The 21,069-nt window shown below is 32.2% G+C and overlaps 3 protein-coding genes across 3 annotated transcripts; all 3 read right to left on the bottom strand.

Moving 5' to 3' along the window:
• Positions 1-244: 244 nt before the first annotated feature.
• Positions 245-3,953, bottom strand: LOC130826257 (guanylate kinase 1-like). The gene is made up of 11 exons (XM_057691849.1): positions 3,544-3,953; positions 3,418-3,455; positions 3,072-3,179; positions 2,880-2,953; positions 2,662-2,791; positions 1,541-1,903; positions 1,332-1,453; positions 1,113-1,248; positions 945-990; positions 602-707; positions 245-519 (listed from the first exon to the last, which is right to left on the bottom strand). The coding sequence occupies exons 2-11, from the start codon at positions 3,418-3,420 to the stop codon at positions 438-440; spliced, it is 1,170 nt and encodes a 389-aa protein (XP_057547832.1). The 5' UTR covers positions 3,421-3,455; positions 3,544-3,953; the 3' UTR covers positions 245-437.
• A 3,562-nt stretch (positions 3,954-7,515) lies between these two features.
• On the bottom strand, positions 7,516-8,607 carry LOC130825919 (uncharacterized). The gene has a single exon (XM_057691375.1). It carries the CDS (start codon positions 8,605-8,607, stop codon positions 7,516-7,518), a length of 1,092 nt encoding a protein of 363 aa, XP_057547358.1.
• Positions 8,608-10,243: 1,636 nt separating this feature from the next.
• Positions 10,244-15,768, bottom strand: LOC130826255 (hyoscyamine 6-dioxygenase-like). The gene is made up of 4 exons (XM_057691847.1): positions 15,351-15,768; positions 14,336-14,586; positions 12,433-12,751; positions 10,244-10,787 (listed from the first exon to the last, which is right to left on the bottom strand). Exons 1-4 carry the CDS (start codon positions 15,546-15,548, stop codon positions 10,533-10,535), a joined length of 1,023 nt encoding a protein of 340 aa, XP_057547830.1. The 5' UTR covers positions 15,549-15,768; the 3' UTR covers positions 10,244-10,532.
• Positions 15,769-21,069: the final 5,301 nt, after the last annotated feature.

Here is a 21,069-nt window from a genome sequence, read left to right as displayed (position 1 = left end):
ATAACAAGTTTCTCCCTAATTTGTATGCTACATCAAATAGCTTTGTACTTCATAACTTATGAACACCACCCCAATATATGTTTCATTGTCTTAATGAAATTGCTACATTGTTTTTACTAACATGAGTGTTTTGCGGAGAAATGTACCAATGAGGTTAGAGGAGTAACCAAGCACTCTAGTGCATTCCGTCATTGATTAAGCTTAGTAGGGACGATCCAAACACATCATCGTACGAGGTTACTTGTAATGCAAAAGAGAATATTGAATTAATCACTTAAACTTTCACTAAATTTTGCGATAATTTCTCAAAATGTGACATTTAGTAGCGACAATGACAATTGCGACTTTGTAATTGATCGTGAACGAAACTAAAGATATCAAAAATTAACCAAAATTGAAGAATTAATTCGGCTGTTAGCACATTTGGAGGACTTGTGTCAGCTGAGCTTTCCAAATGCTGTTAGCCCTCGAGTTCGTCCGGGTGCTCCTCCTTTAAGTAAGGAGACATCCAGCACAAGCCTATTCAATCCAAAAAAACGAAAATGAGATTATATTATATCTATCATAAAACACATTTGAGTAGAACACGAGACACACTTACGAGTTCTTCGATGCATTGCCGAGGTCTGCGTTTGAAGAGTTTAAGAATATTGTAGTGCCGACTTTTGATACCGAGTTCACCCTAGGAAAACCAGCTTTCTTCATGGCTATATATAAAGATAACAGCACCAGATCAGCTTTTGCAAGCAAAAACGAAATGTGACCATATTCATATCTATTAAAGTACTAGTCATTATCAGCATACCCAGTGTGTCCTGCTCTTAGAAAACTATGATCAGGGTCTGGGGAAGGAAGAAAGGCGGCAACCCATACCCATAAAGGAGGATGCGGCCAAAGAGTCCTTCGGCTCTATCTATCAAAGTACTTGAAACGGGAAAATTTACCAGATTGGTATGTATTGTCAGCAGATTCGTGTAAGCCTAAATGGGTCTGTTAAGCAATAGAAAACATAACAACATAAGATCAAACGAATCCAATCGGTTTCATCAAAATTAGACGAAACAAGTTCCAACAAGTTTAGAACTAATCAGTTCAAGAACAGTATTAATCACCTTCAGAGTCTGGTAACAAGCCTCAAGGTCATCATTGACCAAGATATGATCAAACAGACCTGGTGTTCTGCTCTGTTCGAGCTCTCCCTTGGCGTTACGAAGACGCTTCTGAATCTGCTCTTCTGTCTCAGTCCCTCTGTTTGAAACAAGCTGAAGTAAGTTGCATAATCCATAACATTAAACAGATCAACACATTAACTGCAGCAGCACTGATTTTACCTAGAACGAAGCCTCTTCTCGAGATCTTCGTATGATGGGGGCCGGACAAAGATAAAGACCGCATCAAGAGAACTAGCTCTCACCGACTTTGCGCCTTGAACATCAATGTCAAGGATGCATCTCTGCAATCACGTTATATACGAGGATATTTGAATACAAGAAATTTGATATTGAGGAAAAGTAATAAGTGTAAGGACAAAAGTATTCACCTTTCCTGCATCACCAACGGCTTCCACTGATTCGATACTTGTCCCGTACAAATTACTGTGAACTGACGCAAACTCAAGGAACTTCCCGTTTTTGATATCCTCTTCCATCGAAGATCGCTCGGTAAAATGGTAATGAATTCCATTAATCTCGTTTTCTCTGGGAGCACGCGTTGTGTGGCTAACAGAGAATCCAAACATTGAAGGAAACTCCTTCATGAGCATGGCTATTAAAGTACCCTTGCCCACACCAGAAGGACCACTAATGACAATAGGCTTTCCAGGATACCCTATTACTCCTTTACTCCAAGCCACTACATTAGTTCCCCAAAGGTTTTTCTGCCTTCTAACATATGGGGTGTTCACCTATCATAAATTACACATTTATAAACACAACCATCATAAGAGAGTTGCCTTTAAACTACAAAAGAAAAGCAATTCAAGCACCATCAATCCATCATCACATTATTTACTTTAAAAATATTTGCGGACTGTTTGGTTGTTGGTATAAAAATGGTGAGAATAGTAATGAAAATATAATGTAATTTAGCTAGAAAAATTATTTGAAAAGGTTTGAGGTTACGCTCGTCCTACTCTTAGAATCTTCTTCTTCACAATATTCATTCCTATCCATGTGGTATTAGACAACCATATTTGACAATAATACCTTCATTTGTTACGCCGTGACAATTCGTCACATTATCACCTTATGGGCCCAATTGTGTGGACACACCTACGAGAAACCCGCGGGCTCGTGCCCACAAACCCACGGGCAATGAGCGTTGACCTGCATACACACTTGATGAGGTTTACTCTTTCCCAAAACCATAAGGTATTAGGAGATCCACCCATCAAGTATTATATACAAGTCTTACAACCCATTTTTTAAATGACGTGGGATCTTCCTCACATGAAATATTTCTAACATCATTATTATTCATTGGAATGACATAGTGCGTTTCATCAAAATTTAAATTAAAATAAAAGTCAATTCTCATTACCGCCACATAATACCATCAACCAAAAAGGCGTCAATGTGATAACTAATGGTACTTCAAAATTTGTCATTAAACCTAAATTAACTCAAAAATCATAACATTACTTTCATAGATAAGCAAACCCACCTCAAGAAACCATAGACTATCATCCATAGTTGCACCATTCTTAATGACTAAAATCCGATCTTCGCCTAGTGGCAGAGACCAATGATCAGAGCTCAAAGTTGGCTTTGTGCCCAAAACTGTAGGGTATACCCTGAAGATATCATAACCAACAATTAAGCAAAGAAAAAAAAAACAAATTTCAACACAAACAACAGAAAATTTTCACATCCATAACTTACCAATCTCCCAAGGAATTGTCAAAAACTTTAACTCCATTGGACAATGCAGAATCATCATGATCCCCGATTTCATACTAAAAATAGACCAGTAAAATGCAAAAACAAATCTTAGTACAAAATCATGAAAATGGGAATTAAATAATGATTAATTAAGACAAAAAGAAACTTTAATAGACAAGAAATTGTACATACCTTTGTGTTGCCTATAAAATTTGTTGTTTTCCTACCCATACAAACCAAATCAATACCATTTTCAGAAAATCTGTTAAGATCATCAAACAGAAAAGCTGGGGCCTCACCCTAAAAAAAGAATTAATAACCCAGATCAGAAACAGACCAATAATATTGTCAATTAACAATGGTTAATGCCCCATATATATTATATACTCTATTACGCCCATGATATACTCAACCAAAAGCTTATGCCAATGGTTACGATTAAGCTATTCCTACCAAAAGCCATCTTCATTAGGAGCTTATATTGTCCCAAATTTTCAAATTAATAAGGGAGTATCAATGATAGAATATGAACATATACCATGGAGTAAATCTTCTTACTCACACAAGAGAATCACCCTAGAAAATCATAAGAGAAAAGATCAACAAAAGAACATCAATGAATACATAAAATAGCGTTTTACCCAATATTATGAAGAGAACTTACCGAAACTCTAAATAAAACCAAATAGGTCAAATCAAAGGCTAAATATGAGGGGAAATAGCAATGTGTAATCGATCCAATTCCTAACTAAAATCAAATATATCAAATGAAGGCTTAAAAAGAGGGAAAAACAAAATTAGAAACAATTTGAAGGGTTTAAAAAGAAGAAGAACAAAACCCTAATCAAAAATCAAAAAAAGAAGGAAACCCGATTGAGAGATTGATTGAAAAATGTTTGAGTGAAAGAAAGAGAAGAAAGATCCCCATATAAGTAGGGAAGGAGGCAAAGAGAGACAAAGAAGGAAAAAGTAAAAGTGAGCGGGAGAGAGGAAAAGGGTTGGCTTAACAGAAATAGCGTATACAATAAGGTGGGGTTTACTCTTGGCTGGTTGCCTTTGTTTTTGGGCCTTATTTAATACACTAACTAAATACAATACTAAATGCTAGGGCTCCTTTGAGGTTTTTTTTTTTAAAAAAAAAATAAATTAGGATAAATAAATTTATTTTGTTGGGGTTCTTAGATTTATGTGGTTGCAATTTGCATAAAATTTCTACTTTTATGACACTTTATGACAAACAACTTGTGATAATTAGTTTTCGTTACAAAGGATTTTTGTTATATTTTTCATTCTAATCTATTTGATAGAATTTGCTATATTACATTCTCTTATTTATCTTAAGTGTTCCATTTACTTTATGCACTCTATTAAATACACTTATTTAATTCTTAATATATATAATTATATATAATTAAAAATTATAAAATTTGATATTAATAAACTTTATATTAAACCAAATCAAATAAGATCCATATGAATATATTTTAACGTATAGATTAATAATAAATTACAATTTAATTTAAGAGTGATAGATGAATAATATTTCAAAAGTAAATAAAACACATAAAGAGAATAAAAGAGCGTATTATTTTTTGTTATATTTATGGCTTTTACGGTGCGATTATAGGGATACTTTGTCATCTATACATGTATCATAAGTTGTATCTTGTGTGATGAATATGTTAAGAAGAGATTTTTATCTTAAAAGAGTAATTTTACAATCTTTCATTTGATATTTGTAAATAAACACTTTAAAAACATAAAACTCACATAAAATGCAAATAAGTACCAAATAAACAACATGAGTATTTAAAGATAGTCATACAAACCAAATCAAAGAAAACCAAATAAATAGGTAAATTTAAGTTTGATCATCACACATCATCCATATGACATCCATCATCATCCTTCGCTACAAAAGTAGTTTCCAACTCAGGCTCATCAAGAGAAAGATCTGTCATGCCAAGTCAAATAAAATCATCTAGATTTCCAAAGTCATCTCCTCCAACATCCCACAACCTTGTTCTTCCCTTGTTATAAGCCTCACCTCTCCTTGAAAGCAAACGAAGATTGTTATGAATGTACACAAAATCTTGAGCACGTTTTGGTGCAAGTTTGTTTCTAGTACATGAATGAATGAATTTATATGTGCTCCAATTCCTCTCACAACAAGAGGAACACTAGTGGAAAAAACATCATTTGCTGCGGTTTTCCATATACGCAGCATTAAATAGCAAAAAAAAAAAGAAAAACAATATATAATACAAATGCTGCGGTTTTCATGATGACCGCAGCAAATAAGCATTATTTGCTGCGGTTTTATTAAGCCCGCAGCAAATAAGTGCTTATCAAACGAAAAAAAATAAAAGTAAAAAAAAAAAAGCATTATTTGCTGCGGTTTTAGTGAAACCGCAGCAAATAAGTTATAAAAAAAATTATTTTTTTTATTTTTAATACTTATTTGTTGCGGGCTTCTTAGAACCGCAACAAATAATGCTTATTTGCTGCGGTTTTTTAAGAAGCCCGCAGCAAATAGCCAGTTCAAAAAATATAAAAACGCGTTTTGACGTTTAATTGATTAAAACCCTAAAATAACTTTCTTCAAAATCCTACGACAACGATTGTGTTCTTCTTCAAGCTTATGAATTTCAGAAAATTTCTTCAAAAACTCAAGAAAAATCTCTTTGTATTCTTGCAGTCACAAATATTCTTGTTGAATTGTGATGTTTGTTGTAGTATCCCGTTGCCGGAGATGCTTGGTAAGTTGCCAAATTTGTGGCATTATTTCTTATCATTTTCTCATCATCGCTCCATTTTTATAATTGTTATATCGATGTCCAGAGGCTCACCAAAAAGTATGGGAATTATATTAGTTAGCAAGGTTAGTCAATTCTCTCTGTGAAACTTTTTGGCGGAACACAGTCATTTTTGGTTCATTTCATATGTACATTTTAGTGTTTCAACATGTTGTGGATTCGGTTTGTGTAACTGGCAGGTTTCTATGGAGTCTACATGGGTGAATTAGTTGCTGATCCTGTCACCAATGAGGTTCTTCATTACTCTTGAATGCTTTCATAAATGCACAAGTAGATCCATTTATAAACAAAAGAAAAGGAAGGAAAATGAATCAACCCCTTGGTGTTGTATTTGAAATCTATAACAGGGGAGATTTTGTCATTGTTGTAAAAACTATTTCCCTAAACCTTTAGAGTATCATTATATTTGACAGTATACTGATTGTCTTTTAGATAGTATTATTTTCCTAGCAAAAAAGCTACTACCTAAACAACTGAATAAATAAATACATACTCTTATTATGACAATTTATTATGACAACTAATCATAAATAAGTCGCTTATTGCAATTGTGTTCCTTTCACATCCTTTATTGCGCCCCTTTAATAAGGTTTCGTTCATTCTTGGATGATCAAGCAAAAAAACTAACGCACACATAAAACAAATTGGAAAATCAGGAGCATTTTGTGATAAATTATGAGTGTTGGGTTCTGTTTAATACTATTAAACGAAAAAAGTTTTTTTTTTTTTTTTCTGTTTAATGGACACTTATTTGCTGCGGGCTTCTTAAAACCGCAGCAAATAATGCTTATTTGCTGCGGTTTTTTAAGAAGCCCGCAGCAAATAGTTAGTTTTTTTGCTGCGGTTTTGAACCGCAGCATTTAAAATAGGTTATTTGCTGCTATCACTATTGATGCGGGCCAAAACCGCAGCATATAATGGACCAAAAACCGCAGCAAATAAGGTTTTTTCCACTAGTGGAAGATGATGGTTGTCCTAACAACTTGAATGTTAATGCTTGAAGCATCGGAACTTGTGAGCCATAAGTTGCCCACCAATGCTTTGGAGCCATCAAGTACATATCATTCAAGCATTCCGGTTCGGTAAATACACCACCATCTCTTGCCGAGAAAATAGCATACTCCATATTAACCTTTCTTCTATCTTCCAAGTCTTGAAACAATCTTCTGAATCAATTGAATCTTTGTTTGGAGATTTCATTGTCAACATGTGGAGCAACTCTACCGGGGACCTCTTTAAGCCACATGTCACTATAATACCTTTTAAATACATAAAAAAGAAGAAAATTTAGTTAATGCATAATCTAATGCTTTAAACATTTAAACATACAATACGATCTCCTTCACCTTGGATTCAAAGAATGTGCCAAACAATGAAGTAGAGTGTTGCTTTTCTTCCAACGGCTAAGAAGTATTATTTCGACCACACTAAAGAATACTCATGTCTTTGTTTATGCTCATGGTTATATATGATCTCCTTCACCTTTGAAATCATTGAATCCCATTTTTCATATACTAGATGAAGTGATGCTTTTTCGGTATCACATGCTCTTATCATGTCATAAATGGGACGAGTAAAATCAACGATGTAATCAACGTTGTCCCACCAATCGTCATTTAGAATCTTTTCCCTCACAAGTGTAGCTTGTCCACGATGATCATCACGATATGTGGACCAAGCCTCACTAACAAGTAACAACCATGGATTGAAGAGTTGGTTTAAGAAGTTTCATCCTCTTTAGATGACAACTACTGAAGCGGAGCGAGTATCACAGACAGAAATAAGCTTTAATGGAGAGAACTTATTAAATATAGCTAACCTCATTGGTTCATTATGTAGTTTTTGACAAATAAAGCATCTCCATGAACTTCTGTTATCCAATGACACTCATCATAAACCTCCTCATTGTTTGAAACATTTTTAGCATTACAAATGTTTTTAAGAGCAAGGTTAAGAGTGTGAACAATGCATGGTGTCCAAAATATATGTGGATATCTACCCTCTATAAGTTCTCCAGCGGCCTTGCAATTGCTTGCATTATCAGTGAGAATTTGTACAACAAATTTGTCATCTCCAACTTCTTCAATGGCATCATTCAACAAACTAGTAATAAAGTCTTTATCCTTTACCTCTCCTGAGCAATCAATGGCCTTTAAGAACAGAGGACCAACTTCACAAGCCACCATGAGGTTAATTAAAGGTCTCCTTTGTGGATCACTCCACCCATCACTCACTATACTTACCCCTTTTTCCCTCCAAGTAGCCTTTGTTGGTTCTAAAAGCCTTTCAACATTTTCTTTCTCTCTATCTAACAAAGTGGTTCTCATTTTATTGTAACCAGGAGGCTTGTAACCAGGAATTATATTTGTGGCAGCATAGTTGTATGAACTAACATAGTAAGGGTTTCGACAAAGGTTGAAAGGCAATCCTCCAGTAAAAAACATCCTTGCTATCTCAGCATCTAAGTTGTTTCGAGCTTGTATATCAAAAGCTTTGGTGATTGGGTTGTCAGATTTTCTTTTCTTGGCATATGAAGTTGGTGAAAGAGAAGTTTCAGAAGACAAAGATTGACTAGGAAGTGGTGGTCTTTTTGGTTGTCTAGATTCTTTATATTGCTCAACTTGTCTTTCTAAGTTTCTCATTTGCATTCTATCCTCATTTGTTACATTAGGACATTGACTAATTCCACCTTTTGCAACACCTATCAAATGTTCTCTAACTCTAGTATATGAACCACTCTTTATTTGTTTACAAAAGTTGCATTGCCAAGTATAATTACCCCCACCCCCACTCATTTTGTCCCCTTTAACAACATATTTCCACAAAGGATAAGAATCAAAATCACCCTCTTCATTTGTAGCATCACCACTAACATTGCATGAATCAGAGCCACTAGCCCCACTACTAGACATGATTGAACTCTTCAAATTCAAACAACCACAATTAAAGATTTAAAAATCAAGATTAACAAATAACACATTAACAGTTTAAGATTAACAAATAACAATTAACAAATATTCAAAGAGGATATACAAAAAAATCAAGAACAACATTTCAACTTTTCAAAATTCAAATTACAAACACATTAAAAAAATGCTAACAATGAAGATGCATATGAACAAACAGTTGCTATGCATTTCTAGCTGCATAACCAACAAGTACAACCTCTTAGATCAAAATCATAATATTGAATACGGTCCTAAATTTCAGATTTCATGAGTGATAGAACAAAGCAAACCACATGATTTTTTCAACAAAGTCAAGTAACTTTTTGAATTGAAATCAAATATAGTGAATAATTTCTTGAATGCACAGATTTACAATCCAAGACTATCATTTATTGAATGCGTTTTCTTTGTTCAGTTTCAAATTCAACCGGTTTGTTTGTTCATTGTAAGACATGAATATTGAATACAGTGCACAGCCAACAAACCACAAAAACTATACTTGAAAATAAAAAAGAACCCATAATCAAGATTTAAAAATAAATGTTAAAACAACAACTCAATTAGATTAAGAATTTAAGATTAACACTAAGATTAATGATTAGAACAAGATTTATATTAGGATTTAGGATAAAGAGTGAAAATACGTTAAACAAAATCAAAAATTTCGATTTTTAGGGATTCTTTGATTCGATTCGAACAACCCACAGCCCACAGGGAAGCAGCAGCCAGCAGTTGCAGCACCGAGTTAGAGTGTTTGTCTGTGATGGAGGAGCAGCCGTCGGTGGCGGTGGCGTGGTGGCGGTGGAGGAAGAGGTGTGTAGAGTTTTTAGAATGAGAGTTCTTTCACTGAGAGGAGTGAGAGCAAGAAAGGGAATTGAGAGGGAAATGGAATTCGAGTGTTCGCCTGTGACTACTGACTCTGTTTTCTAATTTTGTTTTTTAAAAGAAGAACACACGTGTCCTTGCCGTGTCCCTTGCCGTGTCCGTCGTGTGTCCTTGTCGTGTCCACGCGTCCGAAAAAATATTAAAATATTAGACACCTCATTTGCCGTGTCGGACACAGATTTTCGCGTGTCCGTGTCCGACACGCGTCACGCCAATTCAGTGTCGTGTCCGTGTTTCCTAGAATTATGACTTGGTTATGTAGGAGTTGTTATGGAAAATCGAAAGGGATTGTTGATGATTCAATGTGTATAATAGTCTTATGATACATGTTCTGTTGAAAGGTTATTCGGGTCATATTTGTACGACTCAGATATTACTCGTACTACTATTATTTTAGCTTCTTTTGATTTGGGGGTAAATTCATTTTCGACTCAGCGAGTACTCGTGCTATTATTATTCGGGTCACATTTGTACGACCGTTGCACTATTTCTCGCTTAAAATTCAATGATTCATCAATCATTTAACCTAAATCATATTAAATTCCTGTCGTAAGGATAAAAGGAAAAACTCTTAACTACTAAATTAACCCAAAGTTCCCAATTATATGAAATCTTATTAAATACACTTCGATATTCAGTTTCAACGCACTAAATAGAGATATTAACGCTTAAAAGAGTGCGTTGCCAGTTATGTAAAAAAAGATTGTTAAAACTAAAAAGAAACACAGCAAGTATGACCCACAATACATGAAAGTACATTTATAAAACATCATCACTCTTGAACAATTTACACAAAAAATCATGAATAACGAAAAAAAGACAATTTGGAATAGAAAGACACAATGATTAGCACAACTCTGTTCCTTTAAATTAGCCCCATTTAAACATTTTATAAGAATTTAATTAGTTAAAAGAGGCAAATTCTAATGAACAAAGAGTATTTAATAATAAAGTTTTATGATAATTTAAGAAAATTGTACATAATTAATTGAAGCATAATTTTATTAAGTAATTCGAAAAGGCTTCAAGACATGGACAGGAAATAATTTAGCTTGGCGCACTGCATTATGAGATGCAAGAAATTCATGATAATGAAGTGGTCGAAAGAGTTGAGGATTCTCAGAATTGATGAGTTTTTTTGCAGGTTCAATACGGCAATCTCTTGTTGGACATAGGAATAGTGCTGTACTTTCCCTTGCTTTCTCTGTATTCGTTACTGCTCTATGGTTCCCACTTTTCAGCTTCCCATTACTTATAACCTGCTTCACCAAATACATCTTTTAATTATATGTACTTTGTATTCATCTTAAATTATGCTCTTTTATTTTGTTATTCAGTCCTCTTTAAACTCTTTAAACTGTATCAAAGAGAGAGTGAGTAAATTTTAAAAAAGTTGTAATAATAGAAAACAGAAAATAAATTATGTGGATTAAATTAAAAGAGAGTTAAAATGTATGGATGAAATAAAAAGAAAGTAATGGACTATTGTACAAAAATAGAAATGATGCAAATTAAGTGGGCCAGATCAAAATAGAAAATGATGCAAATTCAATGGGACGAAAAAAGTACTAAAAATCAATCGGAAATAATCTTTTTATTACTGAATAAAAGGTGACCAGCCAAATACCACTTGCGTGAGTGTCATTTTATAGTGTGTTGGGGGTAACGAAATGCTGTTATAGCTTTTTTTATATAGTTATAATTATAATTAATATTTTATCTGGTTATCTAGCCAATATATAAGCGTATCTCACAGCGAAACTATCTCATACAACAGTTTTCAATTTTTGAATTAAGATACTCTTTTGAGAGATCGTGTTTCGGTGAAATGACTTTAAACAATGAATTTATATTTTGATAATATGTATTAGATGAACTATTTAACCAATGTATAAAACAAGTCTCATAGTGAGACCATATCATACAACAATTTGTGTTTTGACAGTATAACATAACATACTTTTAGTAAGATACATTTAGAGACGTTTAATTTGAATGTCACCACTTTAAATGCGATACCCTAGAGGGGTCGGGTTGTTACATTAAATTTCTAATATTATATGTAGTGGTTTTAGTGATATTTATTAAACGACCCTTAAGCAACATAATAAAAATCACACTAAAGTTTTTCGCTACATAAGATTTAGTGACGTTTCTCATAAATGGCACTATAGACTATAATAACGATTGCATATGTAACTAATGACCAAATAAAGTAATACTAAATCACCTTATAGTGAAACTTAAGTTAAGAACCAATAATTATTACGTTATAAACATAAATTATAGATATTTTTAATGTCACTAAATTTTATGTTGCGAAAAGTTAATTTTGTTGTAGAGTGAATTATGAGAAAAATAATAGTGAACTGGTGATGTGCCTCCGTTTAGAAAAGTGACAACCCAAAAGTTATGTATGAGAAAATTTTGGCCCAAAGAGTCAGAAAGGAAGCTCAAACACATCAGAACCTAAGACTTTGGGCCACCTTTTGGGCCCAGAAGTTATGTGCGTTCATTGTAGGAGCCTAAAGTGCCATTTTGGGCCTGTAAGTGGTTGCCAATTTTTAGGTGACGGCTACCATCTCATCGTGAGACGAGTCCATACAAAAGATCCATTATGCTAAAATGTTTCTGTTATTGTATGGGGCATGTCTTACCGTGAAACCGTATCATACAAGAATTTGTAGCTATTTGATTAAAAAATGCCTAATTTATTCAGCAAGTCTTGCATGAGATCGTTACATTATGAAACGGGCCCAAGAAATCAATTCATTTCTCTAATTGATCCTGTTAAGATTATATTAGTGATCACTTTAAAATAGTAATTATATATCGGGCCGATTCAATAAAGATGAACTCACAGTAAAATTGTAATTTATTAAGAAAGGAACAAGAAAAACTAACCTCCATGAGATATCCCAAGTTAATAGTGAAAACATGAGGAATAGGATCAACAGAAATCCATTCACCATCCTTGTAGAATTGAAGGCCAGAAACATCACCTTGCATAAGAACAGTTACAAGACTTCGATCACTATGTAGTCCAACTCCCAAAGTTAAGGAAGGATCAGGACATGCTGGATAATGATTCACATTCATCTCTACTTCTTTACTTATTTCATTTGCAAAGTATCCTTCTTCAAGCCCTAATCCTTCTGCAATTAACGCTAAGATTCTTGAACCAACCTCTCTTGCTTTCATGCTATATTCTCCAATGATCTCCCTTTAACATACATTTTTCAATTCCAAAACAATTTAATTAATTTGTGCACATTTTTAGACTATAATATAACGATACATGTAAATAGCTAGTGATGTTAACATATACATGTTATGTACATACACACTACTCACACTTTCCCTCTCATTTTACACGTAGAGATGTTCAAAACAGATTCGATAATCTGAAATTTACTCGACCTTGTAAGTGAACCCGATTTGACCCAACTTTAAAAATGATTTAAAATTATATAGAAAACAATGTGGAAACAAAATCTGATTTCAAACCGACTCAAAACATCTAACGCGAAATCAACTCAATGACCTGAATGAAGAACAAATTTAGTAAAATAGGTAAAATTTAGTGAAAAAGAAAATTGAGTTGAAGAATGAGCTAAAAAACAAGTGGAGATGGAGTGACCGATTAAAATGGAAAGAGAGTATACGTTTATGGATGAAATGAATGAGAGTGAGACTATTGTCAAAAAAAAAGGAAAGGTGTAAAATTATTGAGACAAATTAAAATAAAAAGTAGTGCAAAATGAGATGGACAGAGGAAGTATACGTCATTTAAAACTGAAAATACCAAAAAAGAGATACATATGAGGTTTATAGGTTAAGGGTTATTATGGAGTTCTACATGTATTTTTGGTTTCTGATATTAAAAGATAGATTAGATGTTATTACTTACTTATTATTTATGAAATTGTAACATAAATCATATTAAATCAAGAAACTATACAAAGATAGGATAAATTTATGGTAGTTGACTTCTAAAGCCAACTACCACAATTAAACAATTTTAACCATTGATTTTGTTAACTATGAAATATCAGCTATTGAATTTCTGGTTAGGAAAAAAAGATTAAATGTAAATAAAATATTTAAAAGGAGTAAATTAATTTTATAAAAGTATATATTTTGCCACAAATTAATAAATGTTTTTTAGTCACCTACAATAATCTCAAACTTAATGTATATTTTTATAATTATTTGTTTTATTAATTTTATTATTTTATTAAAGAGAAGGTATTTGTGTTCTAGACTTTGGTAGTCACTAGTCACCTAAACTTACACCAATGTCACCTTTACCTTATTTATTATTATGAGTTTATAATTGCTTTTATAGTTTTTTTACTCATGTTGTTATTATTAGCCTTCCTTTTTATTATGCATCGCCTTGCCATGCTGTTGGCTTGTCTTGTATTGCTTTGATTTCCTTTATATCATGTCGAATATAATCTCAAAAAACCAACTCAACAAAAAACTTAAGTTGATGGTTAAAGTTTAAAAAATGTTTTATACTTTATTAATTTTTATGCTACATACGTAGTAATTACAATAAATTAATCAACAGTTACTTTTAAGAGAGACCGTCTCTTAATAAGACAATCTCAAATGTAAAAGCTAAAATTATAATATTAAATATCAAATAGACTATATAACTCATATTTAAGTAAAGACGCGTGTCACATAATTAATATATATCAGATAGACTATATAACATGTATTTAAGCAAAAACGCATGTCAAAATGAAACCGCTATCATAAATGATTTGTGTTTTATCAATACGCACAAAAAAGTTACCTGTAATTAGCAGGTTTATCTGGCCAAAATAACATGCATTCTTCCAAAGGGGCACATCTTTGTGTTATAGCATCTCTCCAAAAGTGGATCTCTTCTTTTTCAAATTGGAAATTACTTGTGTAAAGAATAAAAGTTCTATTAGTGTCCCACGAACAATATTTTTCTTTTTCTTGTGCTGGGAGCTCAAAAAATTCCTTAATCACATCTCTTGCTTCATCCATTAGTTTCTTTGACACCCCATGATTTATAACCTGTTCATTAAATTATTATAATAACGTAACAATAAATAAATAAATTGACGCGCACACAATAAAGAAAATATTACTGTTAATAATATTAACTTTTACTGATTTCTTTACGGTATTACTAACTTTTAATTAAGTATGTATAGTACCATCTTAGTAGTGCTTGAATAGAATAATACTAACTTTTGTTTATAGTTGGTTACTTGATAAATAACAAAGGTAAATCAGCGATTAAACAAAAATTGGTATTATTCTAAGAAAATAATCCTCTAAGTTGATACTATTTTCGTTCTTTTTTTATCTTCCACTTTGGGTTTTTCACGTATATTAAAGAAGATAGAACCATGGGTTGTAGTGGGTATTATTTTGATTAAATAGTAGTGTGAAGTAATGATTGTATTGGAAGTATGAGGTTGTAGTGGGTATTATTTTAATTAAATAGTAGTGTGAAGTAATGATTGTATTGAAAGTATGAGAAAGAAAATAATTATAAATAAAAAAAAAGGTACATTAAAAGAAAATGGGAGGTTTTAAGGGCTAAAAATGGAATAAAAACTTTCTAAAAATAGAAAGTATTCTAAAGTGAAAGAACTTTTGAAACTACCTGTTATAGTAATGTGGATGATCCATTTTACATTGTCATTAAAATTCTAAAAAATGAACCAAATTTAAGATCTGTTGAAGATAATATCTGAGTGAATTCAAGATTCGAAAATAAATTCCAAGTTGGTAAAGAAAGCATAAGAAAATTAAATGATTGTTGAACTTACTTGAAAAGCTCCAAAGTTTTGACAAGCATCCATAATTTGAGTGACAATATGAGCATGATCAGATTGAGAAAGATCAATAAGTGGTACACTCAATTTGGATTTAGGATAAAGATCATCTCCAGGTCTACTTTCCGCTGGAAATACATAGCTTTTAGGCAATGTTTTTCCATCATTCCAGCTTGAAACAAATTTCTCCATTTTTTATCAATCTGTATTGCGAAAAAGGTACTCCTATAATTTAGTTTTTGTGTGTTCTAAACTATAGACACAATAAATAAATATAAGCCCTAAAGTAATGGGAAACTTGTTATCCTAATCTTTTTTTCATTTTTTTTATTTGGATTCTTATGATCTCACCAAACACGTTGCCAACTTTTGGTGTTTTGATTATTTATTTGGTATCAAGATCACATTATTATGTATTTTAATTTTATTCAACTACACCCACATATATAAAATAATTGTTCTAATTATTGTGTCGCGGGTTATTAATTGATATAGTAGTTGGAGGCGCCTTATTCATGTTTTAAATGACTGTTTGTTCTCTTGCTTTTTCTCGTTTCTATTATTATTATTAGTAATATTGTTTTCATTTTTATTTTTTCAATTGTTTTTAATTATTTATTTTATCTATATGCATTTTATTTATCTTTCTCGTTGCAGAAACTTCTTAGTCTTTTTCAAGTCGGAGGACTCTTTTGGTCGCGTTCTCCTTTATCAGTATGAATTACCGCCATTCTTCCCTCCCAAACCCTGACCATAATATTCTATGAGTAGGATACACTGGGTATGATCATGATGACGATGGATTATTAATTGATAGACTATATTGAAAAAAAAAAATTCCTCATTTTTATCTAAAGAACCTTAACCTCTATTGTTAATTTTGGGACTAATATCAACCTTATGGTTGATGTTAAGCCCTTAATCTCTTTATTTTTTTTATTGTTTTTAGTTACAAATAAAATTCATTCTCTCTATATTATAGAGTTGTTCTATACATCTATTGGATTCGATCTATTCTACGCATATATTGGGTTTTAAAGTCTCTCACGGTGAGAGTTTAGAGTCTTATTATCAATTCGATGGTAAAAAGGTATATGACGTCATCACGAGTCTCAGTTCTGCTAATACAATCAATATTATAAAGGTATGCATAATCCGACTCCGAGTGGAGGTGGACTGAAAAAAAAAATTCGACTAAAATTCGGAGCAAAGTTGGAGTATGTATAATCCGAGCCGAGTCCGACCCATTGTCATCCCTATGTACATGGCCTCACATGGCGTGGTTGTAGTAAGGTACAGTACTCTTATCATTAGATTGACTTTATGTACAATTATTTATAACTTTAAGTATTTATTCGTTATTGTCTTAGAATGATTATTTGTAATACTTACAAACTTAAAATAATTAATTAAAAAAATTAGGTAATTATATTGATTCATCTTATAATAAGACAACCTCATACAAAATTTATTATTTTAAGAGACAACAGGATTGGAGTAATTCCTAAATCATCAATGAACGGTTGTGACAATATCTCGTGAGATCGAGATTTTGAAGATGAAAACATAGTTTATGGATACCAGTGGCGGATCTAAGAAAAAAAAGGATATTAATTATTTTTTTAACGTTAGAAAAAAAGGATATTAATTATTTTTTTAACGTTAAACGCACTTTATGGGTTTTAATGCCTAGTCATTCATATGGTAGAGAATACAGTAACTCATCCATTTACATTTATTATTTAATTCTATTTTAGATTTAAGTGATATCACTACAATATAATTTGCTTTTAGTGGGATTAAATTAGTGATATTTAATTTAAATGTCGCTACTTTAAATTTCTAATAGTATATATATATAGGATTTAGTGACATTTATTAGATAATTTAGCAGCATAATAAAAAATCACACTAAAACTTTTTGCGACATAGGATCTAGTGACATTTCTCACAAATACCACTATAGACTATAGTAACAATTACATATGTCATTAAAGACCAAATAAAGTGTTACTAAATCACTTTATAATAAAACTTAAATTAAAAACCAATAATTATTACCTTAAAAATATAAGTCACTAATATTTTTTAAATGATACTAAATTTAATATCGTAAAAAGTTAAATTTATTATAGGGTAGAATACGCTAGATCCACCCATAATGGATGCGATAATTTGCTAATAGTTTTAAGGCACACACAAATGTATAGCGTTGTGACCGACAGTTGTATCCTTTATTTTATATCAGACAAAGGTAAAGTGGCCAGTGGGTGTCTCAACTCTCAACACATCAATTATGATCGAAATGGCAATCAGTTAAATTTTAATATACATATTTTCTTTATTATACTTGTAAGGTCTTTGTAATATGGGTCACACATGTTAAATAATAATGTGTGGATCGTCATTAGTATAGCCAATAATATAGTGGTTTATTAAAGATTAAATAGGCTTAAAGGCAATAATGTCGTGAAAATAATATTGTGTAGATATCATAATAATATCTTTATTTTTGGTGATCGGGACAAATTAGAGATATTATGCTAAAGTATTTAATAAGCGGTTATGGCCCCACCACGTGTTTATAAATATAACTCATTAAGTTATAATGGGATTGTGGCCCATTAGACTTAAAGAATTCTTAATACTATATATACCCATCATTATAGTGTTAAATGGGAGTTTTTTTTAAAAAAAAGTATCATTTTATTTTTCACAAAAAAGGAAAACATAGTGGTGGAAGTTATAACAAGCAAACCCTAAAGAAGTAATACTATTAGGGCTTCCGCATACAATCTTATGGATTCGCAAGGTATGTTTCTATGATCTGTGGTTTAATTATTTTATGGATTTACATGTGATTTTGGGAATTAAAGTGATAAATCTAACAATTGGTATCAGAGCCTACATGTTTAGATCCATTAAATATTTTAGGGCTTTATGGTTCAATTATTCAATCGTATGAGTTTTATTGGAATAAAGATTCAATAATCTTTAAAATCTTGATCATTATATCAATTATAATTACATTCATGTGCGTCTCAATTACCTTGTTTCAAATACTTTGCTGTAACAAAGTATTATGTTGATTGCATATTACACTTCGACTCGGCAAATTTTGTTGTATTTGAGCACAGTTTCATGATAATCGGCTATTTTATCCCATATGCTTATGCTTCCATGAATATATATTGTAGTAATATATATACTGCATTTTTTCAATGTGATCATTGAACGTGAATTAAACAAGGATAATATATAAAAGCATGATTAATATGCATATATATGAAGGATTTAATCAGTCTTTTTCTATACACGACAAATAAAAATAAATAAATAAATAAATATAATATAAAATAAAATTTTGCCTCAATTTTTAGACTAATTAATCGATATAATATGTTACCAGAGTAACCTCTTTTGTATAGATTAGTAGATTTAAAATATTGAGATGTGTGTATTTAATTTCGTGCAAGTAATAGTTGGCCCAAAGGAAGATTATTATTTGGCCAAAATTTAAACACACATGTGGTGATAATAATGTATGTTTGACAAATAATAAATGTTCACTATTTTGATTAAGCTTGTTGAAATAAAATATCACTAAAGTGATCCCGGTTATGTAGACAACTTATGAGAAATATTGAATGCATGTATGTATAATTATGTGCGAATATTAGTCGGCCCAAAGGAAGGTTAATATTTGGCCAGATATATGTACATTTACGACGATAAACATGTAATGATTATCAAGTGAAATATGTGGTTTATGAATCAACCCAAAGGAGGATTTAATTTTTGCACATATATTATCATTAATGTTTGATTGTTGCAACAAGAGTATCGCTAGCAGTTAATATTACTGTCCAAAGACTTGGTATTAATGATGCGTTTGATATCTTGTGATGGGTTTTTTACAATTATTTGAATTGTTATATAAAGTGCTAAGTGAGCAAATATTTATATTGTTTGTTTTTTGTTCCTTTTCAGTTAATTTTTCAAGTATATCTGCCAACTTGAACTCTATTCCAGTCTTAACCGGTACTAATTTTAAGGAATGGAAGGAGAATGTTCAAATCACTCTAGGCTGCATGGATCTAGACTTGGCATTTAGAGTAGAACAACCCCCTTCTCTTACAGATGATAGTACCGCTGAGGATAAAAGGTACTATGAGAAGTGGGATCGCTCGAATCGCCTAAGTCTAATGATCATAAAGCGCGGCATTCCAGAATCTTTTAGAGGCGTTGTGTCCGATGAGGTTACAAATGCCAAGGATTTCCTCACTGAAATTGAGAAACGCTTTATTAAAAGCGATAAGGCGGAAATAAGCTTGTTGTTAAGCAGTTTTACTTCCAAACGGTATTCAAGAAAAGGAAACATAAGGGAGTACATTATGGAAATGTCTCATATTGTTTCAAAACTCAAGACATTAAAGATCGAAATATCAGAAGATATCCTCGTACATATAATCTTGAACTCTCTCCCAAATGCATTTGATCCCTTCAAGGTCAGTTACAACTGTCAAAGGGAGAAATGGTCTCTTAATGAGCTCATTTCATTCTGTGTGCAAGAGGAAGAGAGGTTGAAACGAAATAAGACAGAGAGTGCTCATCTGGCTAGTAACTCTAAAGATAAAGGTAAAAAGAGAAAGAAAATTCCCTATAAGGATGAAGCTGCTAAAGGTCCTGAGCAGAAGAAACCTAAGGAAAATATAATTAATTGTTTGTTCTGTAAAAAATCTGGACACCTAAAGAAAGATTGTGCTAAATACCAGGCCTGGAAGGCAAAGAAAGGTACAACCTTTATTCTGGTTTAATCTGAAAACAATTTAGCTTCAGTACCAAGAAACACTTGGTGGTTAGACTCCGGTGCTACATCTAACATAAGTGTTTCTATGCAGGGCTGTCTGAGCAACCGCAAGCCAACTGATGGTGAAAGATACATTTACGTGGGTGATGGAAAAGCGGTGGCGGTGGAAGCTATAGGGCATTTTAGATTGTTGTTAAGTTCTGGTTTTTATTTGGAAATGAAAGACACTTTTATTGTACCGTCTTTTTGGCGGAATTTGGTTTCTGTTTCTTATTTGGACAAATCAGGATATTGTTGTTCTTTTGGAAACTATAAAGTTACATTGTCTTTTAATTCGAATGAAATTGAGACTGGATCATTTAATACTTATGACAATCTATATATGCTTGATACTGTAGTTTCTTATAATGAAAGCCTGAATGTTGAAACACGTGGTACTAAGCGTAAAATTGATAATGCACAATCAGGTGAATTTTGGCACAAACGTCTAGGTCACATCTCTATAAATAGAGTTAAGCGTTTAGTGTCTGATGGGATCCTTAACGCCATTGATTTCACAAGTATTGATAATTGTGTTGCGTGCATTAAATGTAAACAAACCAAGTCTAAGAAATCAGGTGCATACAGAGCTGTAGAAGCATTAGAATTGGTACATACAGATATATGTGGGCCTTTTCCAACTCCATCTTGGAATGGGCAAGAATATTTTGTATCATTCATTGATGATTACTCTAGATATGCATACTTGTTTCTTATTTATGAAAAATCTCAAGTCTTGGATGTGTTCAAAGCGTATAAAGCTGAAGTTGAAAATCAACTCAATAAGCGCATAAAGAACATCAGATCCGACCGTGGTGGAGAATACTATGGTAGGAATGACGCTACAGGTGAACAACGTCCAGG

This window comes from Amaranthus tricolor, chromosome 10 (assembly GCF_026212465.1).
Source record: "Amaranthus tricolor cultivar Red isolate AtriRed21 chromosome 10, ASM2621246v1, whole genome shotgun sequence".
NCBI classification, from domain to species: Eukaryota; Viridiplantae; Streptophyta; class Magnoliopsida; order Caryophyllales; family Amaranthaceae; genus Amaranthus; species Amaranthus tricolor.
Note: the sequence above shows the minus strand (reverse complement) of the source record. Positions and strands in the feature narration are given on the sequence as shown.

What these genes read in the sequence shown, in the direction of transcription:
- LOC130826257 (XM_057691849.1), bottom strand. An exon ending in CCGTTGGTGATGCAGGAAAG is followed by an intron (nt 1,454 to 1,540) that starts GTGAATACTTTT and finishes ACGTGATTGCAG; the next exon opens with AGATGCATCCTTGACATTGA. An exon ending in GGCAATGCATCGAAGAACTC is followed by an intron (nt 520 to 601) that starts GTAAGTGTGTCT and finishes TGGATTGAATAG; the next exon opens with GCTTGTGCTGGATGTCTCCT.
- LOC130826255 (XM_057691847.1), bottom strand. Translation starts at nt 15,548, where the DNA reads ATGGAGAAATTTGTTTCAAGCTGGAATGATGGAAAAACATTGCCTAAA. An exon ending in GATAAACCTGCTAATTACAG is followed by an intron (nt 12,752 to 14,335) that starts GTAACTTTTTTG and finishes TGTATGTTAAAG; the next exon opens with GGAGATCATTGGAGAATATA. An exon ending in ACTTGGGATATCTCATGGAG is followed by an intron (nt 10,788 to 12,432) that starts GTTAGTTTTTCT and finishes TTGGTGAAGCAG; the next exon opens with GTTATAAGTAATGGGAAGCT.
- LOC130825919 (XM_057691375.1), bottom strand. Translation starts at nt 8,607, where the DNA reads ATGTCTAGTAGTGGGGCTAGTGGCTCTGATTCATGCAATGTTAGTGGT.